The 22,311-nt window shown below is 37.1% G+C and overlaps 1 protein-coding gene across 1 annotated transcript in view; it reads right to left on the bottom strand.

The window, feature by feature from the left end:
- The window catches only part of PRCP (prolylcarboxypeptidase), a 70,276-nt gene that overhangs the window by 11,416 nt on the left and 36,549 nt on the right, over positions 1-22,311 (bottom strand). Inside the window, exons 4-8 of the mRNA XM_027848196.1 lie at positions 21,215-21,396; positions 20,797-20,954; positions 9,366-9,538; positions 892-1,056; positions 558-745 (exon numbers count right to left, since the gene is read on the bottom strand). Of these exons, the coding sequence (XP_027703997.1) occupies positions 558-745; positions 892-1,056; positions 9,366-9,538; positions 20,797-20,954; positions 21,215-21,396 (866 nt within the window). The remainder of the gene's footprint in view (positions 1-557; positions 746-891; positions 1,057-9,365; positions 9,539-20,796; positions 20,955-21,214; positions 21,397-22,311) is intronic.

Below are 22,311 nucleotides of genomic sequence, written 5' to 3'. Positions count from 1 at the left end.
CTTTTGTTTAAAGAAGTTTCTAAAAGAAACGAATTTGCAATTTGAACAAAGACCCAGAATTGAAGGGTCTGTGTGTGTCCCTCATGGTACACTCCTTACAAAGATAAGGAAGTTTGCTGGAGGGCATGGGCTCTAAGTGTGTGGGGAAAATATGCTTAACTCTTACCTTTATAATGGGAAATCTAGTGTTCCAGGTAATATTTGGAAATTCCAAATTCACAACCTATGGACTCACATATACCTTTCACTTGATTAACTTTGACATAAACATATCCCAAGTGCTTAGCTTCTTAAGACAAAATGGGAGGAATACATGATACTTCAATTTGACATGGTATGCTGTTTGACCCTTGTAAAACTCTTTAAGCAAATGGAGTAATAAGTACAAAATGTATTTATTTTCTGCCTTTTTTATCTTACAAGGAATAGGAAAAGATAATTAAGATGTCTAATCCAAACTACACAGCTCACTAGTGTTTTCCAAATCATATTTTCTCAGATGTTTTACTAATGTCTTATTAGACCAAGATGTCTCTGCAGTTTATGAAGATACTCACCTGAAGATGATGTTACTGTGTGAACTGATGTTTTTACCACCAAACACAGTTGGAATCCATGAAGGTCTAGGTCTCACACCCCATTCTTGGAAACACTGCTCAGAATATGCAGCAAAGTCCCATTCCTGAGGTTCAAACATATCACTGATACCAGTGGTACAAATGGGCATTACCATTTCTGTGCAGGCCTAAATAGCAAAGACAAAAGAAATTAGACCTGCTTGACCCAAATCACTATCTTTGGTTTTGTCTTGGATAAACTTTGCAAGTAGGCCATCAAGTAGCAGCTGATATTTAAAGAAGGCCCTTTTATAGGAAAATTATATATCTTTACCTGATAGTTCCAGCCCTGGATCCCAAGATTGCTTGTTGCTGTTTGTGAGGTATTCAGGCAGCTTGCTTCTCCAGAATAATTGTAATAGATATTCACTGCCCGGAAAATATTCTGTACCAATATTTTATCTGATGCACTGGGATCTGTCAGATATTTGCATACCTCCTATTGTTTTAAAAAGATTAAAAAGAAGAATATCAGGAAAGAGAAAGAATATAAATATAAAATTAAATTTTGTCTAAACTATATTGAAAACCTGCCATTAATTCTATGGTGTCTTTGATGATGATAAAACATATTATTATTATTATTATCTTCTAGATTTCTCTATGGTGCTACAACTCCTGAAATAAACAAAGTTCAGCTTCTCACTTTGACTGATAAGTAGCCCCAAAGCTAACTTTACATATGAAGAGATGCCTACTAGATGTGATGAGGAACATTAAAAAGGTCTCTCACCCCACAACTACCCCCCCATTATATATAACAAATGCCTGGAATTCTCTCATTAAAGGTCACAGAATACATATGAAGAATGCAGAGAAGCATGGAAAGATTTATATAAGCTGATGAAAAACAAAGTAATAGAACTAGGAAAATAATAAACAAAATTACTATGACAATATAAAAAAAAAATGAAACTGTGTAATGCTATAAAATGCTGTATGATTAAAATAATCAAGTTTGGCCCCAAAAAGAAGAGAAGATGCATCTCCCTCATTTTTTTGGTGGAGGAAAATGAGCATGGAACATTGAATATTCTGTCAGATTAAGTTGATGTATTGATTAGCTTACCTACAATGCAGTTTTTCTCTCCCTTTTTATTCCCTGTTATGGGAAAGAACTCTTTAGAAAAGGGAGAGAAAAGGACTATAGCTAGAAATTGGCTCCAAAGGAAGAATATATTTGGAAATGAATATGAGGCAAAAACAAAAGATATAAAGGTCATAGAATCATAGAACAAACATTACCTCTATTAAAATATGATGAGGAGGGTAATACTTTAAGCTATTATAAGCTTTGAAGAGCTCAACATGAATTTGCTTCTCAGCTCTTTCCCAATATGGCAACTGACTGGGAAAAGCTTCCTGCAAAGTGAAATAAGTAATAGGGAAGTTTGGAAAAGAAGAAAGGAAAAGATAAATCCATAGTCAACAGTTTTGCAAGGGCAAGTCTGAGTTAGGGATGTATAATAAGAAGAGAAGAGAAGAAATTTTCTGAAAGGGAGAAGTAGAAAAGCACAAAAGACACATTTTGCACATTTCAAAATTGTGCCTTTTCTTAAAAAAAAAAAAAGCTGCTAACCTCCCCAAATAAGGTATCATTAATGCTTAGCTTGAATACCCCCTACTCATAATTAAGGTCTTAAGAAATTGAACAAAGAAAAGTAAAAGCAGAAAAATTAAGAAAATCCAACAAGCTGAAGGAAATTATAGGAAGGTTGCACCAACCCCTTGAGGACAGGGCTTGTGTCCCATTCACCTCTGTGCTCTTCTTGGGGTAAAGTTATTAAACTTTTAAGTGCTGTATAATGCTAAAGTAGGAAGCAGCTGGGTGGCACAGTGAATAGAGTGCTGGCCCTGAAATCAGGAAGAATCATCTTTCTGAGTTTAAATCTGGCCTCAGACACTTACTAGCTGTGTTTGCCTCAGTTTTCTCATCTGTAAAATGAGCTGGAGAGGGAAATGGCAAACCACTCCAGTATCTTTGCCAAGAAAACTTCAAATGAGGTCATGAAGAGTCAGACACGACTGAACAACAGCAACGCTAAAGTTCTATTAAACAGAGCTGACTAAAATCAAAGTCAAACAAATCCATTCAGCTCTGGAATGCAAATGAGAATGCAATAATAAAATAAGAACTGATGCTACAAGAAAATGAAAAAGGTAAATAGAAAGCTTTCATTTTTCTGGCAAATCTCCTTTATTTGGAGTAGTATTACTAACTCCTTATATTTACACAGTATCTTTAGAAGAAAGCCTTGGCATGAAAAATGCCAACCAGAGCTTTTCAATAGCATTTGAAAGTTAAGAACTACTCACAGAAGTTATCAAATGTTCAAATACTAATTAAGCCATACACTTTTTGAATCTGAACAATAACACTTGACTCAAAATGGAGTAATTAAAAAAACCTTCACGCAGCCAATTAAGCAACACTTTCAAAATCTTAGACTCTATTAGTAAAAATGTGATGTCTACAATGAAGCAGATAATAGATAATGCCACCATATTCTATGACTGTAAGCCTACATTTGGAGCAGTGTGACCAGCGCTCGGTGTCCTATTTAAGAAGGAAAACTGAAGAATCTAGAATAGAACAACTAGAATGAAGCATAAATAGGGCAGGAGGGGAGGGGAGTTTGAGGATGGTTGGGGAGATGACAGTATGACAGTTCCATATAAGAAAACTCTTTCTAATAATCAAAGCTATCCAACAATGAAATAATTTGCCTCAAAAAAAAAAGAGAATGCCCTATAATGGTAGGTATTCAAGCAGAGCCTTGATGAACAGTAATGTCAGAGAAAGAAATTGTGCATTGTAAGAGAAGACAGCCTTGCTTATAATACACATTTTTTTGTAGAATAGCTGTCTTCCATTTCCCAATAAAAAGTACAAGAATTGGCTCCTCAGCCCTCAAAACAAATTTGAAATCTCTTGTAATAAAGTGGCTCCATGGGTAGTAGTGTTCATCTAAGGAAAAGGAAATAGGAATTGGAAGACCTGGGTTTAAGTCCTGATCCTTTTACTTTCTAGCTGTGTGATGTTAGTCAAGTTCCTTACCCTTTCCTGTAAAATGGAGATGATGATATCTGCACACCTTTCTCACAAAGTTATTGTAAGAATCACATGAAATAAGGTATTTAGGTGATCTATAACAATAAAGCGCTATATAATCGTGAGTTGTTACACATCCCTCTTATGCTAATGTTTCTATATAGTATTACATAACTTCATGAATAATTCAAGTGTCCCTTCAGCTATTATAACTAATTTTGAAAGTTTTTTTCATTTCTTAGATTGTTTGGTTATTTTCCTGAGTATTTCTAGGTATGCTAAGTGAAAGGGGAAGTATGCTGAGAAACAATATAAAAGACACTAAAGTTACGTGTTCCTAGAAAATGAGGCAGGTCAATTAGTTGTATGGTGAGAATGACAATGAAGGAGCGCTAACCAACCAGGAGCTCTCCTGTTATCCTTGGACCCTGACAAGAGCCAGAGGACCTTACACGATATTCCACAACAAATTCTAACTGGAAAGACAACATGAATAATTGTACCCTTAAAAAATTTAAAGGAAAATGGGACGTTATATCATTCACAACTTTGAATTCAAGTTGCAGGGTGGAAAAAATAAGAGACAATTTTGATTATATAAAATTTAAGAGCTTTTTTCCAAACAAAACCAGTGGGACAACAAAACTAAAACTTATGGATAGGGAAAATATTTGCATTAAGTATCTATGATAAAAGTTTAACTTCTAAGATCTATAGGGAAATTACACAAGTCTATGCTATTTGGAGCTATTACCAAATAGACAGCAAATGGTCAGCAAATATGAAGTTTTCCAGAGAAGGAAAACATACTAACAACCACCTGAAAAACTATTTAAAATCATTAATAATTGGAAAAATTCAAATTAAAATAAGCCAGAGGTATCATTTTGGATTCAAATTGGCAGAGATAGTAAAAGAAGAAGGGAAAAAAAATCAATGTTGGAGAAATTGTGGAAGACAGGCACTGAAAATGTAGAGCTGTCAATTTGTCCAACCATTCTGGAAAACAATTTGGAATTACGCAAAAAAAATTAACAAATTGTTCAGATCCATTGATTTAGAAATCCCACTAGTGGGTTTATGCCTCAAGTACATTAATGAAAGTAACAAAGTAAGAAAGATCTATGTGCAAAAAAAATAAATATAACAACAATATTTGTAAAAGCAAAACCAATTATATGTCAAATGATTAGAGAATACTTTTGATCAAACTGTGATATATGATATCAAGCCATAATAAAAACAACAAATATAAAGAATGCAAAGAATTTTGTAAGAATTACATGAAGTGATGCTGAGTAAAGGAAGAAAGACTAAGAGAATACACAATATAACAACAGTAATATAAATGAAGACAACACTAAATAGAATAATGCTCAGATCAAACATAATGGACAATATGAATATCAAATAATTCAAATTAAAGTCCACTTCCTTTTTCCATTAACCAGCAGTAAAAAAAGTGTGGAAAGTAACACATAGATCCCATCACAGCCATTTTTTAAGGCAGTTTTGGAAAGCTGTTTTTAAGGCATATATTTTACAAACTGCATGCTTGCTAGAATTTTTTTTTTAAAGCATCAATTTAAAAAAGAATAACTGAAAGGACTATGAGGAGCAATACGTTTAACTGGAGATATTTTCATGCCAATATACTTCAACAAGTAATAAAGGGAAATTGATAATAACCTCAAACATAAAAATATAAAAGAAACTGAGAAAGGCCTCCAGAATGTGTTAGTTGGACCCTTTATGGATGATGTATAGGAAGCTAGGAGCAAGAATCAAACAGTATCACAAAGTTGTAGCAATCTGTACTGATGAAAGGAGTATACCCATACCCAATGAGGACACAGATTCCAAGGATCAGAATATCCTAGATAAATACTCAAAAAAAGGGGAGACCGTTCCCATGGCTACAATAGTGGGGGAAGAGGGAACTCTTCAATCAGTGCAAGGTAGTGAAGGGAGAGCTAAAAGCTTCAGGCATCAGCATTTGAAATGACAGGACTTAAGTTGACTTTACCTTCCTTTTACAAATAACTATAATGCCACTTAGCATTTCTATAGCACTTTAAGGTTTGCAAAGTACTTTACATGGGTGATCTTTTTTGGTTCTCCTTCCTTCTACAGCTATGAAGATGGAGGTAAGAGCATTCAAAAGCCTATTTTATTAACCTCTTGATAATATGAGGAACCAAAAGTTTAAAGGAAAGGAAAATTCTAACCTTGGGACATAATCTAATTGACTTTACAACAAAATATCAAAAGAGATAATATTTGTACAGTGCCTTGCATGTATTAGGCATTTAATAAATGCATATTCCCTTGCCCACAAATATATAGGGTTCTACCCTTATTCCCATACACGCCATGGAAAGCAAGAATAATAATTCTTTTTAAAACTTCCCGTGGTTCTACATCTGAGAGTAAGTGTTTGAATAAGATAAAGAAGGGAAGAAGGGAGGAGAGGTTTGGAAAGAAGAGAAGGAAAGAAGACAGTTTGTTTTTTGGTTTTTTTAAAAAAGGCTAATTTCTTCCCTTTAGAAAGTATGGTCCATCCACATTACAGAAAAGATTAAGCAGATACATTCAACTATTCTAACAGATTTTCTTTCCCTCAGTCCTCAATAACCCTCACTCTGACTCAGATAATCACATTAGTTTTGTCATTAAAAGCTCCCTTTTCGTAGAATGCACCTAAACCGCTTAAACCACCCAGAGAGGTCGCGTATGTAATAAAACAGGAAGACAAGCAGAAGGGATTTTCCATTTTGGGTCTTATTATTTCACTGTATCTATCTGTATGCTCAGAAGACTAAGCTAAAAGGTTTCATGAGCTATTCCCTAAGAAAAAAATGCAGGGGAAATAAAATCTGTACAGTGTCCCTTAAGCTGCCATTTAGCCTGACAAGAGATCCAGTATTGAAGGTGTTTGTGTTGATAGAACAATCAAATGACAGGGGTATTTTTATTTTCTCCTCTCATTTTATTTTTAATCCATCAGCCCAATCCATAATTATTTTTGCATGAATGCTGCAGCTTTTGTTAACAATAAACAAAAGGAAATTGAACCCATCTATATATATAAAATGTACAAAAACAATCAAAAGGAAATTACTGAAATTTGGATACTAACCAATGATGATTTCAAGCATGTGATATCCAGGATTTAAATTCCCCTAGCATTTTAGAGATATTTAAATATGTCATCTGTAACATGCCACCTTGAAATTCTTAGTTCAACTCACAAATCAGAAAAGGATAGCTGTTTGTCAACCCTTTAAAAAGGAGGAAATGGATCAGAGGGAGGAGGAGTTCTGCATAAATGGAACTATCCCAGTGAAAGAATAGTCACCAACTGGCTAGTGTTCCAGAGCTTAGTGGAATAGGAGAACAACATAAAGAAGGTCAGGAATGGAGAAATGGAATGAAGAGCTGAAAGAAAGTGATCCAAAACTAGAAAGGTGGAAAAAAGCTGGTGTTTGAAAGTTTTTGAAAAGCAAGAAAGCAATACTGAAACAAAATTGAAAATATCCAGATGCAACAAATATTTCCATTCATGAATACAAGAATAGAGTATATCATGTTTTTTTTTAATTACATTAAAGAGAAGTGTAGTTCAATCACTCAAGAATTCCTTTAACTTTGAAGAGTTAAGATAAAGCTAGTAAAAAATGAACTGAAATGCGAATGATAAAAGCTAGATCTGATCGAATGAAGAAAAAAGTGGAAACATATATAGAAAAACAGGAAACAAAATTTTATGACTTTGAAAAAAATTAAGAACATCAACAAGAAGAGTATTGTTAGATGAGAAAAAAATGTAAAATGTTAAGAGTATATTAGATTGGCAGTGGTGAGAGGCTTCTGAGAACAGCATACTATCCTTTCACTTATAATAAGTACATTATTGTCTTAATTTTTTTTTTAAATCAATACTTAACTACACAGATTACAAAATTTGGGGAAAATAAGGTCAGTAGACTACAGTCTCTTACCACAGGACATCATGAAGCTGGACCAACTCTATAAAACATGTTCTGCTAAGTTTGCACTTTTAAAAAGAATAACAGTACCTTGGGTGTGCATTATAACAGCGCTTAAGCACTGAACACACTTTTATAATTGCTGTCTGCACTGAACACACTTTTATAATTGTTGTCTTCTGATTACATCATTCCCACGAGGATAGAGAGGTTCAAGTATTACTCTCATTTCGTAGATAGGAAAACTAAGGGAAAAAAATTTAAAATGACCATCCCACTACAATGTGTTGTAATACAATGGTTACTAAAGACTGGCCTAACTCTCAATTCCAAATGTCTATCCACTGGACTATTTTGTACAGAGAAATACTCTACTATGAAAAAAAAAACTAGCTAGTTTGGATATTTTCCCTTCGTTATTTTGATGCCAGATCTCCCACAAGAAAAACTTTTTACAGTCAAAACTCATTGGTAATTCTGCTTTTCAGATTTAAGAAACATTGACTCTGTAACAAGTTGAATAGTTGTTCCCTTCACAAATCAGCCCCTCACATCTAGAAGTGACCAACTTCAAAGGCCATGTGGTCCACAAGACACCTGAGCAAGAATCCCTTCTACAACACTACCAAAAAGCTGGTTATATAGCTTTTGCCTGAACACTCTTAATGAGGAGGGAAATCCATTAACCCTTGATGCAATTCATTACACTTTGAAACAGCTCCGTTTGTGGGGAAGGTTTTCTTTACATTAAGCCCCAATCCACTTCTCTACAATTTGCATCTATTGCTCCTATTTTTGCCCTCAGTGAACAAGCAGAAAAAAAGTTTAATCCCTCTTCCAGGAATGATAACCCCTCAAATTTCTGAAGATTACCATCATATTTTCCACCCCACCTTCTAAGCCCTCCCAGAACCCCAAAGTCTTCTCTTCTCCACATTACACACTTCCAGTTCCACCAATCAATCCTTGCATTCCAAGGTCTCCTCTCTCCTCACCCTCATAAGTTTCTTGTAGACATGCTCAAAACTACCTGTACTCTCTGAAATGGACTGAAAGAACTCAACAGAACACTCCAGATGTGGTTAGACGAGGACAGCATGATGACCATTCCCCTTGCCCTGGACACTATACAGGAAGTAGAAATAATATTAAAGAAAACAAAGTTGGAAGAAAAAAAACCAACAAGACTAGACAATGTATACACAGAAGAGATGTGGGTTGGAGACTACACAATTCTGAGGGTGTTCATAGGCTGATTCTCAAAGCATATGAATAATAAGGAGTAAGACAGCAAAGGCATGAAAAAGAAATTTCAGACCTTATTACAAAATCAAGGCAGCTGAAAGAACATTAATAACTAATTCATCAATAGACATTTTGTTGGGAACAAGCTATCTATCCTCTCTTATAAAGGGAATCCTGGAAGAGGACATTAAAAAGAAACAGGCAGGTTTTTGCAAGTGATGCTCCCACAGGACAGCGTGCATTTACCATCACACAATTGACTCAAAGGGCGCAGAGAATACAAGATCTCACTGTGCCTCCTGTTTGCTGACTTTATAAAAGCATTGAATTTTATAGAGTAAAACACCACCTTAAAGGCTTTTCTTCAACAAGACGTCTTCCGAGCTAATGGTGACAGTGAAGCAGATGCATATTAAACACAAAAGCAGCATTAAGAATGATTCAAGAACATGTTTCTGTTACCTTAATGGGCCAAGCAGGCAAAGGCATTAAGAAGTCAGAACTGTACGGGTAATCCACCATTGCCAGATTCACCCACGTTTCAGCTAGCCACGATTTCAACATGATTGCATCAATTTGGCTTCTTAATGGGTTGCACAGATGAAATACTTCAGAAATCCACTGCAAGCCTTCACCTATGGGAAAGAACAGGATCATTTGCACTTGCTTCACTTGGTAACTACTAGTCAGCAGAAATATTTGAAAAATGTCAGTTCATTTCACAATACTTCATGACAAATACTGCCTCAAATAATAGAGAATTACAACCTCGGAGCTACAAAGGACCTCTGAGGTTCTACAGAGTGTCCCAGAAGTCTTAGTTTGGTTTTAAGCTCTAATAGCTTAATACTAGCTACTCCTCTTCTGTTTTGTATATTTGAGATTCATAAGCTTGTCATTATCCTGGGCGCCTCACTCTTCCTCACAGCAACATATCAAATAAGCTGCCAAATGTCATCATTTCTATCTCCTCAACATCTCTCACATCTTTCCCCTTGTCTCTACTTACAAAGCTACTACTTTAGTTCAGGTTCTCATCCCTTATCACTTGTTGCATCAGCCTCCTTCATTGGTCCCAGTCAAGTTTTTCCTCCCCTCTCTAGTCCATCCTACATTCTGCCACTAAAGTAATTTTCCTTAAGCACAGTTCTGATCACATAAGTTCCCCACTTGCCCAACTCCAGTGCTTCCCAGCCCCTTGGCTCAGCCTCCCCACCAAACCACCCCCCCAAAACCCTCCAAGTGAAAGTATCAGAACAGGCGCTTAGAGAGGCTGCCACTGCCCAACAAAGGCCACTGATCATACCCAAAATGTAGCATTTCAACTTTGAGGGAAATCTCTGTCTGGGACAGTGCCCCAGAATCTGCCCTTGGTCCTTTGCTGTTCAACACTTTTTATCAGTGACTTAGTGGAACAGATGGCATGCTTGTCAAATTGCAGATGACACATACCTTGGAGGCTGATAGAGTATGGCTTCAAAAAGATCTCAATAGGCTCAAAAGATTGAATTGGAGAAAATGAAATCTACGAGGGATGAATGTAAAGTTCTGTACTTGGATTAAAAAAAAATCAGTCAACAGTATTTAAATGCCAGGGACTATGCTAGCTGCTGAGGATACAAGTACAAAGAATTTAAAAATCCCTATTTGGAATGAGCTTACATTCTAATGGGGGAGACAAGTTCATATTATATATGTATTGCACACAAACACACACACACATACATAAAACAAAAATAATGTTAACAGATACAAATATGTACAAAGTAGTTAAATACAGTGTATTTTGGGAGGGAGAGTGCTAGTGGTCAAACAGATTAGAAAAAGATGATTCAAGAAGATGTTGACTGAAATGCATCTTAAAGAAAGAACGATGCTCTATGAGGTGGAAGTAAGGGGCTGGGAGAGTGTGTTCCAGGCATGGCAGAGAACTAGTTCAAAGGTACAGAGAAGATGGGATGGGAGGGGCTTTGTACACTGAACAGAAAGAACACCAGTTTGGCTGGATCTGAAAGTTCCAGAGAGGGAGAAATGTCCAGTGAGGCTAGAAAGATAGGTTGGAACCAAGTTGTGTAGGCCTTTAAAAGTCAAATGAAAGTATTTATATTTTGTCCTAGAGGCAAGTAGAGAAAGAGCCCGCAGGACTGTACAGTAAAATCTATGTATCTTAATATAGATTTTTTTTTTGGAATGAAGATTTCTCTCAGAATTCTTTATATACAGTTTAATTTGTGTAATACAAATTTATGTAACATGAAAACTGTCCATAATAATAAATATGACAGCTAACATTTATGTAGGACTTGCTATATGCCAGCCACTGTTCTAAGTTGTTTAAAATCAATAATAATAATAAACATTTATATAGTGCTTAGTATGTGCCAGCCACTGTTCTAAGTGCTTTATAATAAAAAAGAATAATAATAGTTAACATTTATATAGCACCTACTATTATCAGGCACCATGCTAAGCACTTTAAAATCATTATGTCATTTGATCCACACAACAATCCTGGGAAGTAGGCATTATTATTATTCCCATTTTATAGATGAAGAAACAGAGGCAAACAGAGGGTAAGTGACTTGCCCAGGGTCACATAGCTAGTAAGTGCCTGAGGCCATATTTGAACTTGGGTCTCCCTGATTTGAAGCCTGGATGCTCAGTCCACTGCACCACCTAGCTGCCCCTTTATTCAAAACTGACTCCTGGGCTGGCAGAATACAGAATGTAGAAGGTAAGATGCCACATCAGCTCATCCTTGGAGAGAATCAAACTAGCAGAATATGAAAATCCCAAGAAAAGCTAAGAAAGAGCCTTCCATCTTGGCAAGGAGGCACAAGACTGTGCCTGATGTGACCTGATTTGCTCAGAAGAAATAGAGAGGTCTTCAGACAAGACTCCTGAGTCTTTGCCCTTGACCATGTGGTGGTAAAAAATGAGACACACTGTACTTTCTCTTTCCTCACAGATGTAGCTCCACTTTAGAAGAGGTCTTCATTGAATGTATGGTGGTAGTCACATCTAGGTTCTATGTTTTGCCTTCCTTTAACCCAATTCTTGTTCAAGGTAAACCAAAAGGTAGAGTCCATCCTGTCTCAGCCCCCCAAGGCCAATAATGATACTAGCAGATTAAGATATCTCTGCTTCAAGGGCAGCTAGATAGAGCTCTGGCCTTGAGTCAGGAGGACCTGAGTTTTTAATCCCACCTCAGACACTTGACATTTACTAGCTGTGTGACTCTGGGCAAGTCACTTAACCCCAATTGCCTCAACAAAAAGCAAAAAAAAAAAAAAAGATACTGTGAGAAATAGTGCATATTCTACCTTGGCTTATAACTACGGGTGAAATGAAACCTTTTACTGAATTGTGTTCTAAACTGTAAACAGTAGGTTTTCTATGACAACCCGGACCTCAGCCAGGAAGGAACAGTAGCCTGACCTTGCCCTCTGGTCAGGCTCTCTACACTTCTGAAAAATGAATCACTGAGAAACCTAAATGTCTCAGTTTTTCTGTGGATTGTGTTTTCTTTCCTTTTCACCATGTGGCCTCATGTCAGAGTATGCACAAAAGACAATCCTACAAATCTTCCTAATTTTGTAGTATTTCATATTCCTAGAGTTGTTAAAGATTTTTTTTTATTATATCAGTCATTGTTTTGTAGATTTCCATGTTCATTCATACTAAGCTAAGGAGTTCCCTTTATAATCCATGTGCTTGATTCATAGATTAGGTTTGGAGATTCATCACTGAGATAACAACTTTCCCCTGCAGTCTGAATGCTTGATAGTCATCATAAATATATCTCTCAAGCAAAATGGGGTCTACATTTTGGGAGGGTCAACCTCCAAGCACGCTAATGTCCAATGCCTAATCCAAAGACCATCAATAAATTTGGGGAGCAACAGACTAGACAAGAATGGCAAAAGATGCCAAAAGTCTCTCAACCAAAGCTCCCTCATCTTCTAGCGAGCCGAGTAAGAGTCCATACTTTCTTTTTAAGAAGCTCTCCTGATCAAGAGAAAAATTTGTTTTCTTTAAGGTAGAGTCAATTTAAGCACACAGCCATTTATTTCCCTTTTTAAAGAAGTTCAAGAATCAATTCAGCTGATCAAATGTTATGAATATTATTATCAAAGCATATAAATAAGTTGAATTTCACTCCTCTTTAGAGTAAAAGGTTCAGGAAATGAAGATGTATGTGCTTTACAATTTTTAAAGATCCAGTAAACCACCTTTTCCTCATCTTTGTTGCTGTCAGTATTATTATTATTATTATTCGCAGCCACCATTTCCAAACTATACCCTCTGCACTTGTCATCATCCTTATCTCCGCCCCCACCACCAACACAACCTTGAACTCTTCCCCCAGAACCTCCCTGGGCTCCAAATGCTAAGGTTTTTCCCTTATTTTGCCTAGAATCAGGTCTCCACCTCACTTCCTGGCACCTTTTCCAAACCAAGCCACAACACTTGAATCTCTGCTATCCAGACTTCCAGATCCCTTTTATGTATTGTCTTCTCCTTGTTAAAGAATGTAAGGCCATTGAGGGCAAGAACTGTCCTGTTTGCTTGTATCTGTATCACCAGCACTTTGCATAGTGTTTGACACACAGTTAAATGCTTAATATATGTTTTATCTACACTATATATTGATACCAAATACATTGATTCCCTACCTTTCTCAACAACTTCAGCATTTCTCTTTTTCTATACTAACTCCTACCACCATTCCCGTTGACTTTAACTTTTACTGATCTTTGATGGCATTTCTAATACTTTGTGCTCATGGTTTCTCTACCTCCTTAACTCTAATGACTTTCATATATTCTCTCTACTTCACCCACACCTTGGACATTGTCATCACTCAAAATGTCTCCACTTCCACAAATATAAACTTTGAAATTCCCTTCTCAAATGACAACTGCCTCATTAATGCTTCACTCCTATTGAATCAGCTATTTGCTCTCATCATAACTTTCATTCTCTTGATCCCTACCAGCTTGCTATGTTTCCCAACCCAGTTTATATTCATAGCCAATTCAACTATTACTTTACCAGCATCCTAAAATCCTTCACCCCTGTTACCTTCGACCATAGCACCCGTCCTTGCCAATTCTAACCCCAAGTACACTACATCAATAATTCTTTCTCCAACAATACTCAAGCACATGGGGGCAAAGTTACATAACATTTCTGATTAGTGCCACTACAAATTCTTGCTACCTAACCAGCTGTTTTCAATGCACCTATGTATTCATTTACCCACATTTATGTTAATGTACATAACATACCTACCCTGAGCTCCAAGGAGCTAACTTTAGAAACTGAGTGACTATTCAAACATTTTTCACTATCCTCAAAGCAGCAATGTCACCCCTTCCCCCATCACTGTCTTCCTACTTCAGAAGAGAGGGAGGGAACAAGGGTTTATTAGCACATAGCCTCTGCTACGTATCAGAGATTATGCTAAGCATTTCACAAATATTATCTCATTTGATTTTCACAGCAGCCCTAGGAGGTAGGTACTATTATCCCCATTTTACAGTTGAAGAAACTGAGGCAGACAGAGATTAATTGAGTTGCCCAGGGTCAGGTCACACAGCTAGTAAGTATCTGAGGCCAGATTTGTACTCAGGTCTTTCTGACTCCAAGCTTAGCCTTCTGTCCACTATGCCGCCTAGCCACTTCAGAAAAAGGCTATCAAAAAAAGCTCTTTTATCTTCTTTTCTTTCAACCCATCACCATGCAGTCCTCATTCCCACAGAAATTTTCTGCATGACATCTCTTCTTTCCCCACCTCCCTGCTGTCAGAGAAAGGAATCTCTCCATTTCCAATGGTAATCCCTCTGCCCATTTCCTTGCTCTCATGTCCTTCAATGATCTCATCTTTCAATGACCTTGTGCCATGAAGAACCCCTTCTTTCTAACATTTTTAATCTGTTAGTCAGTGAGTCAATAAACAATAACCATCTCCTGTTTCCTTAATGTCACTGTGTTAAGCACTGAGGACACAAAAAGAGGTAAAAGATAGTCCCTGCCCTAAAGGAGCTCACCATCTAATGGGGGAGACAACATGCAAACACATACATACAAAGCAAACTATATGTAGGATAAACAGGAAAAAATTAAAATAAGGAAGGCACTAAGTTTTAAAATTAAAAAAAGGAATTATGAAGGGTTAGGAAAGTTCCTTATAAAAGGTGGGATTTTAGCTGGGACTTCAAGAAGCCAGGGAGGTCAATGGTCCCAGCAGAGGAGGGAGGACATTCCAGGCATGGGGGACAGCAGAGAGAATGGCCAGAGCCAAGAAATGAAATGTCCTGTTCATGGAACAGCCAGAAGCCAGGGTAACTGGATTGAAGGGTATGAGTCAAGGAGTAAGATGTAAGAAGACAGAAACAGGACAGAGCTAAGTTATGAAGGGTTCTGAATGACAAACACAGCATTTTATATTTGCTTCTGAGCCAACAGGAAGCCACTGGAGTTTACTAGGGTGACATGATCTGACTTGCATTTTAGGAAAATCACTCTAGTGGCTAAATAGAAGATGGATTATAGTTGGGATAGACTTGAGGCAGGCAGATCCACTAGCAGACTATTGCAATAATTCCTCTCCACTGACTTTTTACCCTTTGGCCATATAAAGACATTCATTTCCCCTTATCATTTAAAAAAAAAATTTCTTCTCTCTATCCTGCTAAGCTACTATTTCATCTCTCACCCCACTTTCACTAAAAAAAATACTTCTTAAAATAGTCTATACTTAGCTGCCTCTACCCACCTTTGCTTCTCAAACCACTTCTTCAACACCTTGTAATTATGTTCTAACATTTTCCATTCTCCAAAAACTGCCCTAAGATCACCAATGACCTAATTGCCAAATTCATTGGCTTTTTTTTTTGTAGTTCTCATCCTTGACTTTTCTCCAGCATTTTCCCCTGATCACCACTTCCTTGAAACATACTCCTCCCTTAGCTTCTGTGACAATGTTTTGTTTTTCCTCCTACCTCTCTAACTTTTCCTGCTGCCTCCTTTCATTAACTTGTTTTCCTCTTTCTCCCCTTACAAAGCTTCAATTGTTGGCCCTCTTCACTCACCTATCTTTATATTCTTGCCCTAGGCAACCTCATCAACTGCCAGAGCCTCCACTATCATCTCTATTAAATGATTCTCATATCTTACATCCAGTACCAACATCAGCTCCAGATCCATATTTACAACTGCCCATTTGACTTCTCTATTGCAAGCACCTCAAATTCAACATGGCCAAAAAAAAAATCAAAAATCCTCCTCCTCATTAAACTTGCTCTTCTTTCTACCTTTCTTATCTTTGTGATTGGCGTCATCATTCTCCTAGTCACCTAAGCACAAAAGATCAGTTATCTTCTTCTCTTGCCTCTCCCTTGCCCCTACAACACATTCAATTAGTCATTAAGTATTATTAATTTAATTTCCAAATCTTTCTTGCATCTATCTTGTTCCTTTCACTCCCACTGCTACACTCTTAATTCAGGCCCTCATTAGCTCTCACTTATACTAAAGCATTAACCTTCTAATCAATATTTTTAACTCCAGTTAGTCCTTGTTCCAATACATTCTATGCAATGCTGCCAAAGTAATTTAAGGAAAAACCTATTAACATGCCAGTCTCATGATGCAGACTCCCTACTGTCTACAGAATGAAGTACATGATATTCTAGGTTTGTATGATATTCTAGGTCCTACATACTCTGGTCCCAACTTGGAAGTTACATTGCCCACTATCTACCTTCACACATCCTATGCTTTGGCTATGTTGAACAGCCTATTGTTTCACAAATATGCCCGATGGTCTCCTACCTAAATGTCTTTTTTCACATTACTTTACCTGGACTGCCTTCACCCATCCCCAATTTTAAAAATCCTACCCATCATCCATGGTCCAATTCAAATGTCACTTGTTCCTTAGAGTTTTTTCCGATTCTCTCTCCTCTTCCTCCCCCTCCCACTGTCCATAACTTCCTTCCTCTGTATGTGTCTTGCATACATCTTACTCCAATACCTCACTGTGGAACAGAGGTGACCCTGGGTTCTTGAAGACTATGCCAGCAGGGCATAACCTCAGTAGGTCAGTCTGGAAAGGTTTCAAACACAAGTGCAATAATAACTACATGTCTGTTTCCAAGGTCCAGCTTAGTACTGTTTTGAAAATATCATCACCAAGGGGCAACAAGGTGACACAGTGGATAGAGCACCAGCCCTGAATTTAGGAGGACCTGAGTTCAAATCCGGCCTCAGACCAAACACTTGACACTTACCAGCTGTGTGACCCTGGGCAAGTCACTTAACCCCAATTGCCTAAAAGTTTAAAAAAAAACTAAAAGAAAAAAAAAAGAAAACATCATCACCAGAAAGTAAGCCATTAGATGCATTTTTTGGAGCCACAGCAACTTATATAGGCCATCTACTAAGGTGAGTAAGGGGATGGGAGATTAGGGAAAGGAGAGGAGGTAGAGGAGGAAAGCAGATTTTGATCTGCATTGGTGATGAGAATATTCAAATTGTTGAAATCACACATCTGAAGTTTTGAGAAAAAGTATGACTTAGCTCCCCTACTAAATTAAAAATCTCCTTGACAGCAGGAACTGGTTCATTGTTAAACCACAATATCTTGAACATAGAAAGAGATTAATAAAATCTGTTGAATTGAAATTGAATCTGCTTCATATGAGACTCTTTGCCATACCTGTCAATCAGATAGCCATGCTTAATGTAAGCAAGGGATTTCAGGGAACTAGAAAAGTGTCCATTAAAAATCCAGGAAAAGGGCGGAGCAAAGATGGCAGAGGGAAAGCAGTGACTTGTTTGAGCTCTCCCCCCAAACTCTTCCAAATACCTATAAAAAATGGCTCTAAACAAATTCTAAAGCAGCAGAACCCTCAAAAAGACAGAGTGAAACAAATTTCCAGCCAAAGACAGCCTGGATGGTTGATCAGAAAGGTATATCGCACTGGGCGGGGAGAGGAGTGCAGCTCGGCATGGGCACACAGGCCGCAGCAACCCTGGAGCAGGCCTCAGACGACTGAATCGCAGGCAGCTGTGGTGGTTTCCAGACTTCTCAACCCATGAACACCAAAGACAACTTAGAAGATCAGTGGGAAAAGTCTGTGACTGCAGTGAGAGAAGAAGGTAGGTCTCAGCCGCCCCTGGGGCCGCAGCTGTTTCCTGAGCTTCTGGCCCACAGACTGAGGGGGAATCAAGTGGCTGATCAGAGGGGGATTTCAGGGATCTCTTTGCCAGTGCTAAGGCAGGAATCTCTTGCTTTACCAGTGCTTGGATCTGGGTCACAGTTCTGAGGGGCAGTCCTAGGGCGAGGAGGAACGCTGGTGTGGTGGAGCTTGTGGTGGCAGTGGAGAGAAAACACCTCGCCCCTTATCATACCACCTTGGAAGAACTGAAAATTTTCAGGTCCCTGAAAGTATCTCTGAAAACAGATGTACAAACCCCCGAAGCTTGGGACAGTACATTCTCCACATTGGAAACAGACTTTTACCTTAACAAAGAGTTTAAAACTCAAGTAATTGGCTAGGATCATGAGTAAGCAGTGCAAAAAGAATCAGACTATATTATCTTACTTTGGTGACAAAGAAGATCAAAACATACAACCAGAAGAAGACAATGAAGCCAAAGCTCCTAAATCCAAAGCCTCCAAGAAGAATATGAATCAGTCCCAGGCCTTGGAAGAGCTCAAAGGGGATTTTGAGAAGCAAGTAAGAGAAGTAGAGGAAAAACTGAGAGTTTTGCAAGAAAATCATGAAAAACAAGTCAACAGCTTGCTAAAGGAGACCCAAAAAAATACTGAAGAAAATAACACCTTAAAAAATAGCCTAACCCAATTGGCAAAAGAGGTCCAAAAAAGCCAATGAGAAGAATGCCCTAAAAAGCAAAATTGGCCAAATGGAAAAGGAAGTCCAAAAGATTACTGAAGAAAATACTTCCTTAAAAATTAGAATAGAGCAATTGGAAGCTAGTGACTTTATGAGAAATCAAGACACTGTAAAACAAATCCAAAAGAATGAAAAATTAGAAAACAATGTGAAATATCTCATTGGAAAAGCAACTGACCTGGAAAATAGATCCAGGAGAGAGAATTTAAAAATTATTGGACTATCTGAAAGCCATGATCAAAAAAAGAGCCTAGACATCACATCATCTTTCAAGAAATTATCCAGGAAAACTGCCCTGATATTTTAGAACCGGAAAGCAAAATAGAAATTGAAAGAATCCACCAATCTCCTCCTGAAAGACATCCCCAAAGGAAAACTCCTAGGAATATTGTAGCCAAATTCCAGAGTTCCCAGGTCAAGGAGAAAATATTACAAGCAGCCAGAAAGAAACAATTCAAGTATTGTGGAAACACAATCAGGATAACACAAGATTTAGTTGCTTCTACATTAAGGGACCACAGGGCATGGAATATAATATTCTGCAGAGCAAAGGAGATAGGATTACAACCAAGAATCACCTACCCAGCAAAACTGAGTAAAATCCTGCAGGGGAAAAAATAGTCATTCAGTGAAACAGAGGACTTTCAAGCATTCTTGATGAAAAGACCAGAGCTCAATAGAAAATTTGATTTTCAAATATAAGACTCAAGTGGAACATGAAGAGGTAAACAGGAAAGAGAAATCATAAGAGACTTATTAAGGTTGAACTGTTTACATTCCTGCATGGAAAGATGATACTTGTAACTCATGAGACCTTTGTCAGTATTAGGGTAGTTGGAGGGGAAAAAATTATATGTATGTATATATAGATATAGATATAGATAGAGATAGATAGGTAGATAGATAGATAGATAGATAGATAGATAGATAGATAGATAGATAGATAGATAGATAGATAGATAGAGGGCACAGGGTGAGTTGAAAATGAAGGGGTCATATCTGGAGAATAAAATTAAGGAGTGAGAGAGGATTATACTAGGAGAAGGAGAAAGGGAGAGGTAGAACAGGGTAAATTATCTCACAAAAAAAAAACAAAAGAAAAGGCTCTTACAGTGGAGGGGAAATGGGGGAAGATGAGAGGGAAAGAGTGAATCTTATTCTCATAGAATTTGACTTAAGAAGGGAATAACATACACACTCAATTGGGTGTGGAAATCTGTCTTACCCTACAGGAAAATGGGGGGGGGGGGAAGGGGACAAGGGAGTAGGGGGATGATAGAAAGAAGGGCAGATTGGGAAAGGGGGTAATCAGAAGCAAGCACTTCTGAGGAGGGTCAGGGTCAAAAGAGAATAGAATAAATGGAGGGTGGGATAGGATTAAGAAAAATAGAGTTAGTTTTTCACAGCATGTCTACTATGGAAGTGTTTTGCATAACTGCACATATATAACCTATATTTAATTGCTTGCCTTATCAATGAGGGTAGGTGGGGAGGGAGGAAGGGAGAAAATTTAGAACCCAAAGTTTTAAAAACACATGTTTAAAAAAAATGTTTTCACATACAACTGGGAAATAAGAAATACAGGAAACGGGGTACAGAAATCCATCCTGCCCTACAGGAAAATTGAAGGGGAAGGGAATAAGAGAAGGAGGGAGAGATAGAAGGGAAGGCAGACTAGGGGAAGGGGTATTCAGAATGCATGCCATCTTGGGGTGGGGGGAGGGGCGAGATGGGGTGAAAATTTGGAACTCAAAATCATGTGGAAGCAAATGTGGAAAACAAAAAATAAATAAATAATTACCATAAAAATCCAGGAAAAAACAAAGATGTACAACATCATTCTATAATTCAAAATATTTTTTCAGATTAAACCTCTGGTTCTTAATAAAAATCAGTGAAAACTGATGTGGGTTTTAAACTTTTAAAAAATCTTCTATTTGACTTGGAAATCAATTTCATCTACTTACCTGTGGATGTCAGCCTATCAATTGCTTTCCAGGAACTCTGGATGGTTTCTGAACACTTAGAGCCACTTTTCTTGAAATCATTGGTTACAATTTCAAAAAATTTTCCACAAGAAACCAAATCTGTAAATTGCCAGATAGGAGCAGAGGCTGCAAGAGCTCTGAATAATTAAAGGAAAAACAGAAAAAGTGGAAAAAAGGAATAGGGAAAAAGAGAAAAAGATTAATTAGTTGAATTCTAACTTTAAAATGTTACATGAAATTATGCAGATGATTAAATAAGGAAAAATTATTTGTTGGAGGAATCTAAATTGAGATTTACAATACAGATTAGAATGAACAAATTTTAATATAAAATATACCTGCAGATTTGCATTTAAAATCTTTAAGATGTACTACTATTCAATGTGTTTGCACTCACCCAATCACTATATGAGGATATTTCATTCTGAACCAGGCAGCAAGCATCCCTCCATATGAGCCTCCTATAGCAATGACAGGACTATTTTTAGCACCTGGGATTGTTTTTTTCAAGTATTCAATTAAAACTGCAAAGTCAGCCAGAGCCTGCTCTGATGTCAGATAATTCAAGTGCTTGGAATCCTAAAGAAAAATTACAAATAGTACTATAAATGGCAAATAAAGCACAGCTCTAATCTAGATAAGAAACAAAGGATCACTGAGAATTTTGTTCAATCCAGTCTGGGTAGCCGATCAATGCAATTAGTATCCTTAATTAAACAACGCTATTGCTAAAGTACTTTAGGGTAATGAAACAGTACAAATGTATATAATACTTAGACTTAATATCTTTGTTATCAATTAAGTTTCGGTTATATATCAGTGTTACTATGTCTTTAAAAAAAAAGTTCTAGGATACTTTTATCCTGTGAAGCTTTGGTAGTGTTCATCAAAGAAACGAAATGTATACATGGCAAAAGTTGATTCATAAAAACATTTAGAGTAACTTCATTATGCAATTAGTCAAAATATATTCTTATCAGATTCTGACAAATGAAAAAAAATAGATATTTAGATGAGAAAGTCAAGATCCTTTCCCAATCCTCCAAATTCTGGCATTTTCCCTCCATCAGCTCCAATTTATCTTGTATATAGATCTTCTATACATAGTTGTTTGCATGTTGTCTCCCCTATTATTAGGCTGTGAGCTCCTTGAGCACAGGGACTGTCCTTGCCTTTCTTTGTATCCCCAAGGTTTAGCACAGTGCCTGGCACACAGTAGGTGCTCAACAAATGTTTATTTATTGACTGAGGACTGAAACTGATTTAAGCTGAGAAAATAAATTTTACCAAAAAGATTACAGATCACACTTATCACATCTAAAATCAAGTTTAAAATTGCACAAGGATTAAATGTGCAGGATTTTTCATAAAGATGAAGAAAGCTTCATATAGTTACTGACAAATTAAGTTCTAAAGAAGCACTCCAGAATATTAGACAAAAATAGCTGAACTTGTCATGTAATCCTAGAAAAATTTCCCAAGCTACCATGTTAG

Source organism: Vombatus ursinus, unplaced genomic scaffold (genome assembly GCF_900497805.2).
Source record: "Vombatus ursinus unplaced genomic scaffold, bare-nosed wombat genome assembly UNPS02005659.1, whole genome shotgun sequence".
In the NCBI taxonomy this organism is placed as follows: domain Eukaryota; kingdom Metazoa; phylum Chordata; class Mammalia; order Diprotodontia; family Vombatidae; genus Vombatus; species Vombatus ursinus.
Note: the sequence above shows the minus strand (reverse complement) of the source record. Positions and strands in the feature narration are given on the sequence as shown.